Below are 13,096 nucleotides of genomic sequence, written 5' to 3' on the forward strand. Positions count from 1 at the left end.
TGCTACACTTGATTTATAGAGGAAACACTACTGAATGGAAGCACTCAGAGGCATTTAATATGGCCATTCAGTGCCATGTTTAACACCTACATTTGTGGAAAAATACGATGCAGCCCTTGGCCCAGTGAATGTCTTTCTCGCGATGTTCTCTGGTAGTTGGAACACCCGTTTATAATCTGCTGCTGAATGTGGTGCTGCATTTGTGTGGTGTAATAACAGTGTTTACAAAGCTGTTGCTTCTAGATTGTTTTCCCTTTTAAAAATTTGAATATGCCAGTGGGATGGTGGGCGAGATACCTGTGTTATGTCAGAGCAACATCTTTTCTCTTCTCTATTCGTTGGGATTGTTTTTTTTTTTGTTTTTTTTAATCTCATCCCAACTTCCCAGAGGAGCTGTCAGCCCAGGTTACTTCGAGGAGCCATTTTTTTTGGAGATAAGGCCAAAGGATCTGTTGGGAGGGAAGGTGTTGGAGTATGCCATAGGCAGTGAGGCAACGGATCATGCATGCATACTGCAATACTCGATTTTGTACGACCGCTGTGGAACAGAATAGTGCAACTGCCGTGATGAAGTGCCAGGGAGTATTCTGTAAATGCGGGCAATTGTGCCTAACAGCAGTAAGTCAGAGCCATGGCTGCACCAGGACATTCCTGTCTATTTTTATTTGAAATTTATGGCTTTTTCCCTCTCCACATGGACAGGGATGAACTGTCTGGAAAACACAAGGACTTTCAAAAAAACTGTAAAAAAAAAAAAAAAGACGTAACAATACACACTAAAATACAGTAGAACTGGTGTGTTCAGGTCTCTGAAGAACCCTGCAGGGTTCTGGACCATTTGCAGCGCGACGGAGCAGTGTTTCTATGAGTGTGTATCTTGTGCTTGAGCACGTGCATGATGTGGTACACACTTCTTCCGAATCCTGGACTTGAACTGAAAATCACTGAGTCAAAATATGACTCAGCTGCACACATTCACTGTTGACCACAGACCACTTTTATATAATCCCCTGAACTCCATGGGCGTGCACATCAACAACTAACCCCTTGAAAACATGATCTGCAATTTTAGACACGTGGAAATGCCCTAACGTTAGTCCATATTCATATCATCCCTTGCATTTAAGTTTCCTTTCTATAAATATACAACACAGCGTAGGTGCATTGACTTACTGATACACTTATATGACGTTATGTAATGTCTGAAAGCACAAAGCTGGGAACCATGAGCCAGATAGTGTTGAATATCACAGATCTGCAGCAAAAATAAAATTTGACACTTCTACCCTTGTCTACCATCCTATTACATAATCGGAAGACACCACCAATGTTGCCTTGTTTTTCCTCAGACCTCGGGCTCTTTGTGTCCCTGCTGCCAAATGTTTGGCAAGTGTCCCTCACTTTTTCTCACTTGTTCAAGACAACAAAGAAGAAAGCAGCTGAGATCAGTCTGCTCAGCATCATCACTCCGGTTCAGAGCACAAATTAAGAATAAAAGTGTCTCTTTCCTGTAACTCCAAAATATTACACAACTATGAATGGTCTGTTATTTCTTTGATGTGTCACGGTGTGGAAGATGAATATTTGGATGTGTCAAGCTCTTCCTTTTCCCAGGCATTTAGCTCCTTGGTTGCTGCTGGCCAATTTTTACAACCGGTCACTGCTTTGCAATTTCCCCTGTACTCATTGCATTTTTTTTTTTTTTTTTTAGTTGTTGTTGAATGTTGACATGTGCTTTTAGTTTCCTGTATTTCTTTGATTTGTGAGACACATATGGGAGTAATAAGACATTTGTACGAGCATAATTGAAAGATAATAGGCTGCTTTCATTGCTGGTTTGCCGAGAGGTTTTAATTGCCCGACAAATTCTAAAGTCTGATTAAATCCTAGACAGTTTCCTCTCAGTTTCACCCATTTGTCAGAGTTTAAGAGCAACAACTTAGCATAATGTTACGATCAGGCCCAACATTGTGTGACTCAGTCACGTGTACCTGCTGCTGCTTTTAGCATAAAAAAACAAGTAATGAGATGATTATAACATTCATGGTGAGTGACTGTTCGTACCTTTCCATTATATCTGAAAGTCATCCGATGATATCTACCAGAGAAAAATTATTTAAAGTGGATTTGGGTAAGGATAAGAATCTTTGCTATAATATGTTAAATATAAAGGAGTTACATTAAGAAGCAGTTTACATTTCCAGCTCTGCTGCCAACGTAGAGACAGCAGGAAAGTTTACTTGTCTTGTTTTGAAAAGGATTTGAATGTGCGCTCCGTTTTGTCCTTTCCACCTCAGAATCTGAACAAACAGTATTTCTACACTTGTCAGATGTTTCCAACTTCAGCTATGAGATGTTTGATAGAACGTAGTGTCTGTTGACCTCCCTGCAACTCTCAACCTTAAGGCATTAATGTGCGTCAGCCTCTTTAGGAAAAGTCTGGATAATTTGCCTTCCTGGATTCTCTCATTGCCCTAACTGCTCTCTGAGTCACATCTCACTCTCCAGCAATGCATCCCAGCGGCATCACTTTCCTTTGGTCCTGGACTCTGTCATTCGGTGCTCGTACAGGAAAAGTCCAGCTGGATGCTGTTTTATACGTTTAGCAGCTCACTGTTTTTCCCTTTGAAACAGCTTCTTTTAAACACAATTTACCCTCCAACCATGTCTCACCAGCCTCTGTGTGAAGAATGCATGGCTCCTTTTAACGTTAGAGGTATTCACGAAGCTTTAACCAAAGCCCCCCTCTTTATATGACTTCCTTCGGGGAGCCCACACGTTTCATTGAACAGATTTTTTCCTTTGCCCTTTAAGACAAGTTGGACACCCTGCTGTGCTAATTACAGCAGTCATCTATCTTTGATAAGTACGAGCTGACTAAACAAAGTGTTTTTTTGGTCAGAGTATGCTCACAGTCTGCTTTTGTGTCCCTAAATGCGCTGGAAAAACGTTTTGTAATCAAACAGTGACCACAGGGGCCAAGCTGTCAGTGGAGTAGTCATGGGTTCAATTACAGGAAAGGCAGGAGGTGAAAGCAGGAGCCAGTGGATTCCAGGGCTTCTATCTCGAAACTTAGAATTACATAATATTCATTAACAGTAACCTCTTCCACCTGCCCTTCGTGTCTGCACACGAGGTCCCAAGTTTAAATTGTGCAAAATTTGGTAAATTTGGTTTGGCTTATTGGAAGCACTATTATTCCTGGTAGTGCTGCACTTGCACATGTATCCTGGGCTACGGTTAAAAATACATACCAAAGCTAGCAGTAATATTTCCCGTTTTTTTGTTCTTGGATTATCACAGTAGCACTGTGGGATTGATTAGTGTTGGAAGCTTGAAAGAATGTAAGATTATTGAATACAGATAACACATCAACAGATATGACAAATCGTGTGAATATTTTCTGTATTGACACAGGATCCTTCAGAAACAGTGGATTCACTGTGATCCATGTACTGACTGTTGCTTTATTTGAGCTAAAGGACAGCACCAACAACTTGAGCACCATTTAGATTTTAATGCAAGAAGTTATTTATTTTCAGGCTCGCTTAATTAATACCAGTTTGAAAATAGACAGGAATAGAAATGACATTCCTGGCGGTGCCTCAGAGCTATTGTGTGAAATCAGTGCCTTTATTTCAGACACCGGAGGCAAACAGCTGAGTAACCATGGATTTGAATTTCAAAATAAGACACAGAATAATGATCTGCAACTCACTTAAAGCTGGTCATGTTTAGAGGCCAAATAAACTGTTCCATATTTTCCATAATAAAGGAGGCAGTATTCACCGGGGCATCCTCTAGCTCCGAGAGTGGCAGACTTCATGCCCTGGCAGACCATCAAGCGGTCTGATGGCTTAAGCTGGTGATGGCTACCAGGTGGCGTCTGTTGTCGTACAGCGGATGCAGGCCAGGCACCGGCCGTCTGCTCACCACCCCACCAACCAGTAGCTGGGACAAACAGTACTGGAAGGAAAAGGAGACGGATTAGCCACTATCCCTTTAGAATACTTCTGCCTGCTTTGTGTAAACACGAGTTGGCCATGTGGCACTGCTTCAGAGAGACATTCCGTGACAATGGGATGTAAAAGCTGTGGTGTCACAGGACAGAAAACAAAAAACACTTGCGCCAGAATTCAGAGATTTTTGGCTAAACATTACAAAGTTTTAGCTGTCTCAGGCATCTAAGGACGTCTAAAAGACTCATTCTGTCTCAATCGCGAACATTCTGCTTGAATTTGGGTTCCTCAATTAATTGGGTTTGAATTATTCTAAAATATGAATACATTTTCCTAGCATCTGCAACCTAGACAACTGGACCCATTGCTTGATTCTTGTTTTGGAAATAATTTTGGTTTATAGAGTTAAATTCAACAGAGCAAAACATAATACATGTATCAAAGAACTGGCATCCATGACTGGAAATTTTTATGGGATAATTTCACTCAATATGTCAGTGTTTGGTTTGCAGAAGTTCAGGTCCCTCCAGAAACACATTGTACATGGATCCCTTTGTCCACATAGCAACAACAGCATTCCAGTGAGGTAACTCTGAGGCTTTTTTGGGAGGGGGTCGGGGGCGTTGGCCACAGGAGACACTTTGTTCTGTCGGCCTTTTGACCTGAAGGTGAGGAACGCAGGAGAGGCATTCTACAGTGGTGTCCCAGTGTGGTGATAGTGTGGCGTAAACATGGGTGGAATGGTTTCTCCAGCTGATGTCTCAGTGGCCCCCGATCACACCCATCTGAGTTGAGGGAGAAAAGAAAAAAATGTCATGTAACGTTATGCAACAGATGAATGAGCTGTTTTATCTTTGCATACTCTCTCAGCTGGGAGATCATGTTAATTCTGTCTGATTTCCCTCTCTCTTTCCTCTTGACGGTGCCTCATTCCACAGCACAACGGTTTATGATAAGTTATCCCAAGAGATCTGATTTCTTTTTGAAGTCAGGGGGTTGCTAAGTGTTTCCCCATGGCGTGGCATCTGCCCGGTGACGAAACAACCACCTTTTTTTGTCTTGACTTTTTAAGAGAGCTGAAAGACAAAGGTCTAGTCAGACGGTGTCTCATGGGTTAAACCCCTCTTTAGCTACACTCGTCCCAGGACAATCTGGAGGGAGGTGGCTGACTGAAGTAACCACTTCCCAGTTCCCATGCATCCATGCTCGTCTGATGCAGTGATGCACCACTGTCTTTTAGGACGCTCAGAGACAAGGATCTGTATGACAACCTGGTGCTTATTATCCTCAGCTATGTGCTTTTGCCAGACTTATAGATTTATATTGTGTTCATGTATTACATGTGTAGATTACATTGTAGATGGTGATGACTGACGCTGGTCAGATATGGTATTGTTTGTTAAGATTATCTAAATGAAAGACGCAGTGATGGTTATGTCACCACATCTTGGCCTCAAGTACACAAGGTCACACTCTAATGTAGTTTGACATTTCAAGCCTCGGTTATTCTGTTTCAGACTCTTAAAGGAGCTTTTTATTAGTTGTGCTATCGTTGCATAATCAACATTAGCATTAACAGCTGTTTACTTAACTGTCTAGAGGAAACTTTGTGAGTTCAGTATCAAAACTTTATTCCTTTAGTTGCTAAGCGCCGTCCCCAGTGGTGGAAAGCAATGCTCGTGTTGCTTCTATTTCTTTCCCTTATTTTCTCATGCAGAAGTTCACATCCGTGCTAGCCAGCATCAGGTTGAACTGTCTCGTCACCTACAGAAAATGCTGCTCAGAGGACATATTATGTCCTCTATGCTCAGAGGACATATTCTGGTCTTGGCAGGATTAGGCAGGATTAGGTAGTAAACGCGTGTTAATGCGAGTGTTAGCTCTTAGCAAAAGCTAAACTTACAAATAGTTCCATCAAAAGCAAGAAGTCAGATGCAGGCAACAAACTGGGGAATTGCTTCTAATATGCTTAAAGAATGGACACAGTTGTAGTGTCATTTTTGTGTAAGATTACATGGGAACTCCAACACTTCTGATTACCAGTCTCTTATCCTGCTTTATTTCTTGAATGTACTGTATTTCCATTTCTCCTGTGTAAAAAAAACTGCTTTTCCCTGTTTTCATTCATCTGCGGTTAAGTGATGAAAAATATTTAACAATCAGTCGTACGTTGTAGTGTCATCAAAGCTCTGTCATGCCGCAAAAACCAAATTCTGGCTGAAAAAACAGGAAGGTTTTGAACCGATGTATGTCATTTTTAATAGCCCATGACTGAATGAGATTGTTGGTGCAGCTTTTCCTAGACAGAAGGAAAATAAAGCTACTCCAGTCCAAAGTCACTGTGCTACAATAAATACAGTAAAACTGAGGGTTATTTCAAATGAACTGTTTCTCCAGAATCAAGTGTTGTAGCAATCTTAATATCTTAATTTCATTTTCTCACATCTGTGCCTCCTCTCACCCAGATTAAAATAAGAGTTGTTTAAAACAGCTCTTATTTTGTAAACCATCCAGGCTCTGTGTAAGGCCTGGACCTCCTACTGGCTTAAGATTTATTTTTTCGTAAACATGAGCTCATCTTGAATGGAAATGTTTATTTTCTTTTTAATTTTTTAAACCGGCCTCTTCGTGCCCTTTTGCCTCGGGAAGTGTTTGTTTCAGAGACAGTGGTTGCTTGAATTAGTGTAGTGTGTGTTGTTCTGACTTCACCCGGTTCTCATCTCATAGTTTGCAAGGACAAGTCCCGCGCAATGGAAAGAACTCCCCTAAGGTGCGATATAGTTTGGTTTGCTCTGTCTGGGAATATTGTTGATTGCATTTTGGCTGCCCCACAAATGAACGGTTCTTCAGACACTAAAGCCAGAGAAGTGTCAGACAGCCTGTGTCACTTTTCCACTGTACATGTAGTAGTTCTAATGTAAGGACGAGTGCTGTGAAAGATCTGTCACTGAGCATTTGAGTCAGCCTACTTGACAGAGTCCAAGTCCTTAATTCTTTCAGAAACCTGCTACCAAAATGAATCAAATGTCATGATTTACATGGGCAGCTTTTCTTGTTTTGTGAAGTGTTGACAGTTAATGGCCAGCTTCACCAGTGGACCAGCTTCATGGTCATTTCAACAAGTTTGTATTAACACAAATCATGGCCTCCTTGTATTGAACCCAACCTATTACTGTATATGTAGTTAAATTGGACAGTTTTAGTTCACAATAACACAGTGCAACAAGAAGCAACAATGGCATCTATCTTTTGACACAGTCTTTAATTCTAACTGATGTATTTACACTTTTCATTTATAAAATAAAATTGCATACATTACTAATTTAAAATAATAATAATTTGGCATTAGTAAGCAGTGCTGATTGTCAATTTTACTAGGGTTAAAAATAATTTAAATGATTTTTGCTGCAACATAAGAATTTTTTTAAAGAAATATCCAAACTTCTGTTAACAGCATTAAAAGGCAACAGGACCTTGAATCTCCCTGTCCTTGAGCAGAGTTTAGAAAACCATTCCCATTTTGAAGTTATTACGTCCAACATTAAGGAATGGAGTCAGCACTTGGCAAGCAGAGGGCCCAAAATCAGTAAGGATCAAGTGGATATCATCTTAATTAGGTTAGATTAGGTAAAGAAGTGAGGGCCGATTTTTCCCCTCTCTCTGAGTTCCTCATACATCTTACCCTCTATGGGGGGAAATATTTACATGATCGCTTTTCTCAATGAAAAATCCAAGCTACTTTAGAATAGTTGAGACTGGGATTGTGGATTATTTTATTGGAGTAGAGGGATTTTCTTTCTTCCTTAAACTTTTACTCATCGTCTGTGATCAAGAGTTTTAACATTTGAAAACAAAATATTCATTTCTACTCCCTCTCGTGCTTTCTGACCCAAGGCAATCACACCTAAATGTATTCAATTTATCAAAATCGAATGTACACATGCAGCTTTAAAATTTACCATGTGATAAATCATTTGAGTTACACTCCTGAGCAATGTGGCTGGAATGATTTGTTCCTCCTTGCGTTGAATATAGCAGCATGCCTGAACGAAGGCCCCTGCTGAAAGATTCAGTCAGCAATTCTGTAGAAATTATGCCTCTGGTAAGAGATATTTGAATAGCGATGGAGCAGTGCTCTGCTTTTGTAATACAAGAGGCAATAAAAATTCCTAGTCACAAAGTAAGCAGAAAGACAAAGCTGTTCTTTCTGTATTTGGCCCAATGTATAGCTAATGTTAGGTGTAAGGTCTGGATTTGTTGGCTGAAATATGTCATTTAATTTGCTCTGCAGCTATTTAGCTTTGTTTACATTATAGCAGTGGTTCCCAACCCGTGGGCTGATTTATCATTTGTGAAACACCGATCCGCCATTGATGGGAAGGTATCACCCGCTGGACCACAGTGCAGGGTCTGATGTTGGCCACCAGTGTTCTTGTGATTTTCAAGTGGCCCGTGATTTGGAGAAGGTCAGGAACCACTGAATTACGGAGTCTACAGACAGGGCTCATGCATTTAAAGAGTGTGGTCAAGGATCTTCCCATCTGAACTATTGTGGAAAAGAACCGCATGTTAACCTCATTCATGGTTCTGAATAAAATCTCACAGAAATCTGATTCAGGACACACGGCACATTAACTGAATTTCATGGCAGAATATGATAAATCAGGCCGTTTTACAGCTGATAAAAAGTTAATCTCAGGCTCTTCTCAGTCACTTCTTCACGTCTCAAAGAAGCGAATCAGAGGAACAATCCAGTAACGGAGTGATACTTGCCGCTCTGCGCCGGGAAGAGGCTTGACAATGGTCTGAAGAAGTTTTCTGCTTGCTAATAGTTTGATGGAGTTTTTACTTGAGGGGAACGTTACGTGAGCCTCATCATCTGGATGTGTTTAGACTGCGTGTGCTCGGAGCTGGCAGCCAGATGGCTTCAGCTGAGGGACAATGAAATCTCTAGGGTCCACAGGAGAGAAAGCCCTTATTCTGATTTGTCTCCTCAGATAAAACCACATCTGGGCGGCTTTAGCATACCTCGTCAGCTTGTGTGTGGTTGGACACGGAGGCCGCTGCAGTTTTCTCCTCATTTGTAAGCTCAATTTATATGGTACAAAGTATACAAAGCATACCTGTGTGATATCGTCAGTGTTTGTCAGAATAATGGATGGTAGTCGTGTTTATTGAAGAGTGTGTGATAATTATTTAATTGGTTGCTGAAACACTCTATCAAGTCCCATGAGAGACGCAGATGAATGCGTATTTACTGAAATGAGCTCACGTTCTCATGTTATGCAGTCACACTCTGTCTCACTTGATTTCCTTCAGGTCCTTAAGCCTCACAGTCTCCGTCATCCGTTTACACCAGCGTCCTCTGAAAGATGACTGCGAATGCTGGAGTGTGTAAAAGGACAATACTCATTGTCACGCGAAATCTCTGTTTGGTTTAGTTTTGGATTGATCTTAGAACTTCTGTTCCAGTTCTGAAGTTGCTGTCGAACTGTAAAACAGTTTCATTTTCAACTTTAGAGCCTCACCAGGACTATTATTGGCCAGTACCTTTTAATGTAATAACAGTGTTTTTCGTGTTGTATGATAATTTAATTTATGTAAATCAAACAGTCTCTGTAGCTTCACAGCATGTCATGCAAATGTTCTTTTACTTGGACAACAATCCAAAACATAGGATCAATATACAAGACCAGAACCAGATGTGCGTTTACTCTTTGTCATTATAAAGTGTGTATGAACATCAGCAATAAGTTATTGGGGTGGCTCGGTGGGTCACCGGGTAGAACACGTACTGTACCCTTAAGGTTCAATCCTTACCACAGCAGCTGGAGTTCAAATCCGACCCTCAGGCCTTTGCTGCACATCGTCCCCCTCTCTCTCCCCAACTAACCCATCTCTGACTTACTACTGCTGTAATAGCGGCTTAGAAAGCAAAAACGAAATACCTACCTATGAACAGTCCTACACAGATTTCCAGATGAAATAGCAAACACAGCACTGGTCTTGCATCAGCACAGACTTGGCGTCAGGAGAGAAAAGAGAGATGCTGCATCCTGAGTTGCAGAAATTCTTTCTCTGAAGCCACCACATTGCAGAAATGTGGAATGACTTGCGCAAATTTTACTCTACAGTACATTTGATTCATATTGACAGATGATTCAGAGCACTGAATCCCTAAAATCAGAAAGTACATTTTTAAAAGTTTCTTGCAGAGGTCAGATTGTGCACCGTTTCCCAACCGTGTACATGATGGCTCCTGTTGTGATTTGTTTGTTTTTTAACCTGTCACCATGCAGGTCTTCACCAGAGGCCTCCTACACTTTGGCACGACCACTCGCTGTGCCATTTCATCACATTCTCTGGCCTTTACCCCTGTGTCAGTCAAATCTTCTGCCACAAACGCTCAAGTATCCCTCATCAGCCTCTGTCCACTGTCCTCAGGAACTCCTCTGCATACCAGTTCTCTTCAAACGCTACATTTTACAGATGAATTCCCCGTGGCTGCACATGGGTTTTGCAGTTGAGGAAATATAATAGACTCGTGGTTCATATGAGTGTTTCCAGATGTGGTGGCAGTGCGGGTGAGTGGAGGGTGCACAAAGGGGAGTTTGTGGTGTCTTGACAGAGAACGCATCACCGGTCAAACAAGTGTGACAAATGTCAAGAGCTGCATTAACTTTTCACAAAACACACCTTTGCTAACAGTGGAAACATTCAGGTTTCTTAGTTGACAGGTGATGGTCAGAACACCTCAGGGTGTTGTGTGAATTACTTTTCTTAAGGGAATATGGACACACTTCTCACCTTACACTAGAGAAACCTAGGGTTCAGTGTCAGGGTTTCCACGTGCTTGGTTCTGTCATCATAGTCTTGGTGTTTGTGGTTGTGCAGCTGGTGTGAGGGGTGATAACCCTGTCTCTACACTCTGATTCATTGGCTGCACAAAGATGGGTAGAATCTGCCCAACCTGCCCAACCACCAACCTGTTGATGTCTTTCACCCCTCAAACTGATCTAAAAACTTCTCTCTGCTTTTTGCCCTGTGTTTCAGCATCAACAATAAACTGCAGCAGCCAGAAGCTGCATCTGGGGTGCTGGAGTATGCCATGAAACATTTTGGGGAGCTGGTGAGTGATGGTTCTCTTTTTCTCCTCTTTCTTCATCTAACAAACAAACCAACAAACAGGAAACCTCATTTTTGGTTTCATTTAGACTGACATTGACGTCGTAAGACCAGAACTGTGGCAAAGCAGGGAAAAAAGTGTATCTTTTATCAAAAATGTTAAAACCAGCTTAACCTTTGCCACTGCTCAGTCCAGCATCATTTGGCAACGTGTTATACTGACCAGTGAAATGCATTCCAGCAGGTAGAATACCTGAAAACCAGCCTATTACAGATAAAGAACACAATGTGCTAATTCAGGGGGACACTAGCACTTAATGCTGCAATTGTAACTGTCTACAGTTAAAACATTTGACCTCATACAAGTGTTAATCCATGTTACAGCATCTTTACATCTGATAAATCTCTAAACTCTTGGGCTTGTTTGTATTTCAATTATCATCATCATAATATAGAATCAGAGCAACCAACGTTAACCCATGGATTATGCAGTATGTGGACTCTTTCCCCGCTGTTCCCGGGGTATCTTATCCTCATGCACACAGTTTAACATGGAAATGATGGGTCATTTGAGACACATACCCTCAGAACACCCTGTTCTTGATGTGCAGCACGTGGAAAACCATCTGCTATGCTGTTCAGTAGTTCAGGGCAAGGATCAGAATTGTGGGCTTTGTCATCCAATTGACAGGATATGTGGATTTGCGCACCTCTGATCTGGATCTTTCAAAAAGTACTTGGGTCTACTTTGTGATTGTTTCCCCAGTGGTAAGAGGATTGAATGGTCCATTCCAAAAAATACAAACAGTAATTATTTTTTAATGGCAAGTGGTTTGTAAGGTCCCTAAATAGCTTCATTTACTTGGAGTCCTAGCATGGCTTGTGATGGGCCAAGATGAAAACCACAGAATATGTCACTGCTGAATGTCAGCAGTGGTATTTATTTATTTATTTATTTATTTAGAGGACTCCACCTGTCTGATCTACTGAATCCTCCTCAGTGTTTCATGTTCTCTATAGATGGACCCGGTCCAAATATGAAATTACTGTAGACATCCATTAGACACCCGCACACAGATTTTCCACATCAGTTGCATAAGAGCATTTTTCTCTCCTGATTCGTTTCTGCCTTTGACAAAAATGCATCACTGTGGTTTTTGTTTGTTTCTTGACTGGATGTAATAGACAGGCTAACCACCAACACCAACACTAGAGCTGCTGATCACTGATTGGAAATGGGATTGTTATGTCATCATTTTCTAATTAATACCTGATGTAGCTTATTCGACCATGCCACAGAAGTCTACTGACATGCAAACAAGCAAAATAGCCATGACTACAGTGAACTTGACAAGTGTCATTTATTCTTTTCTTTTTTTTAATACATACATTTATGTTGAAATTGAACATATGGAAAATGAATATAAAACATAAAAATGGTATCTTGAAATAAACAAATCAATTATAACCTTCCACACAAATAAAGCAGTCATATGGGAAAGAAAGGGAATGTAAACACTGCTGTGTCATGTACTGTAATAAGCATTAATTTATGGCAATGCATGGCTCTACAGTAAAAGGACTAAACAAAAACAATATTGGAAAATCCATTAGCAAATAGAGTTACCAATACTCAGTGTTTTCACTTTTACTTTATGTCACAGATCTGAATTCAAGAGCTTAGCTTGTATTGACCAACTTACCGTAATGTATGTGCTCAGCAGTGGGAAATAAGCGCTGTGTTTGAGAACCTAGATATTGTATTTTCTAATAGAAAGCATTCACTTGACTTTACTACAGAATTATGACCCTTTTCCACTAGCACTACTCGGCAAGACTCGACTCCACTGGGCTTTTGACCATTGGTCTGATTGGCCAGAGTGTCATCACTGGAAGAGTCATGAGCGTGACGTCCAACACAAGATTGAAACCAGCTATTTTTAAAAACACACGGGCAACAGTGACCACTGATCTCTACTGCGACTGTTGTTTTTTTTTCACGTGACTTAAAC

At 41.0% G+C, this 13,096-nt stretch overlaps 1 protein-coding gene across 2 annotated transcripts in view; it reads left to right on the forward strand.

The window, feature by feature from the left end:
- Window positions 1-13,096, forward strand: part of mtor (mechanistic target of rapamycin kinase) — an 84,015-nt gene that overhangs the window by 38,290 nt on the left and 32,629 nt on the right. For both annotated transcript variants that reach the window (XM_085781259.1, XM_085781258.1), the window contains one exon: window positions 11,013-11,088. In XM_085781259.1, coding sequence (XP_085637385.1) covers window positions 11,013-11,088 — 76 coding nt within the window. The remainder of the gene's footprint in view (window positions 1-11,012; window positions 11,089-13,096) is intronic.

The sequence above is a fragment of the Trachurus japonicus genome, chromosome 7, assembly GCF_045865225.1.
Source record: "Trachurus japonicus isolate A0001 chromosome 7, Traja_1.0".
Lineage (NCBI taxonomy): Eukaryota > Metazoa > Chordata > Actinopteri > Carangiformes > Carangidae > Trachurus > Trachurus japonicus.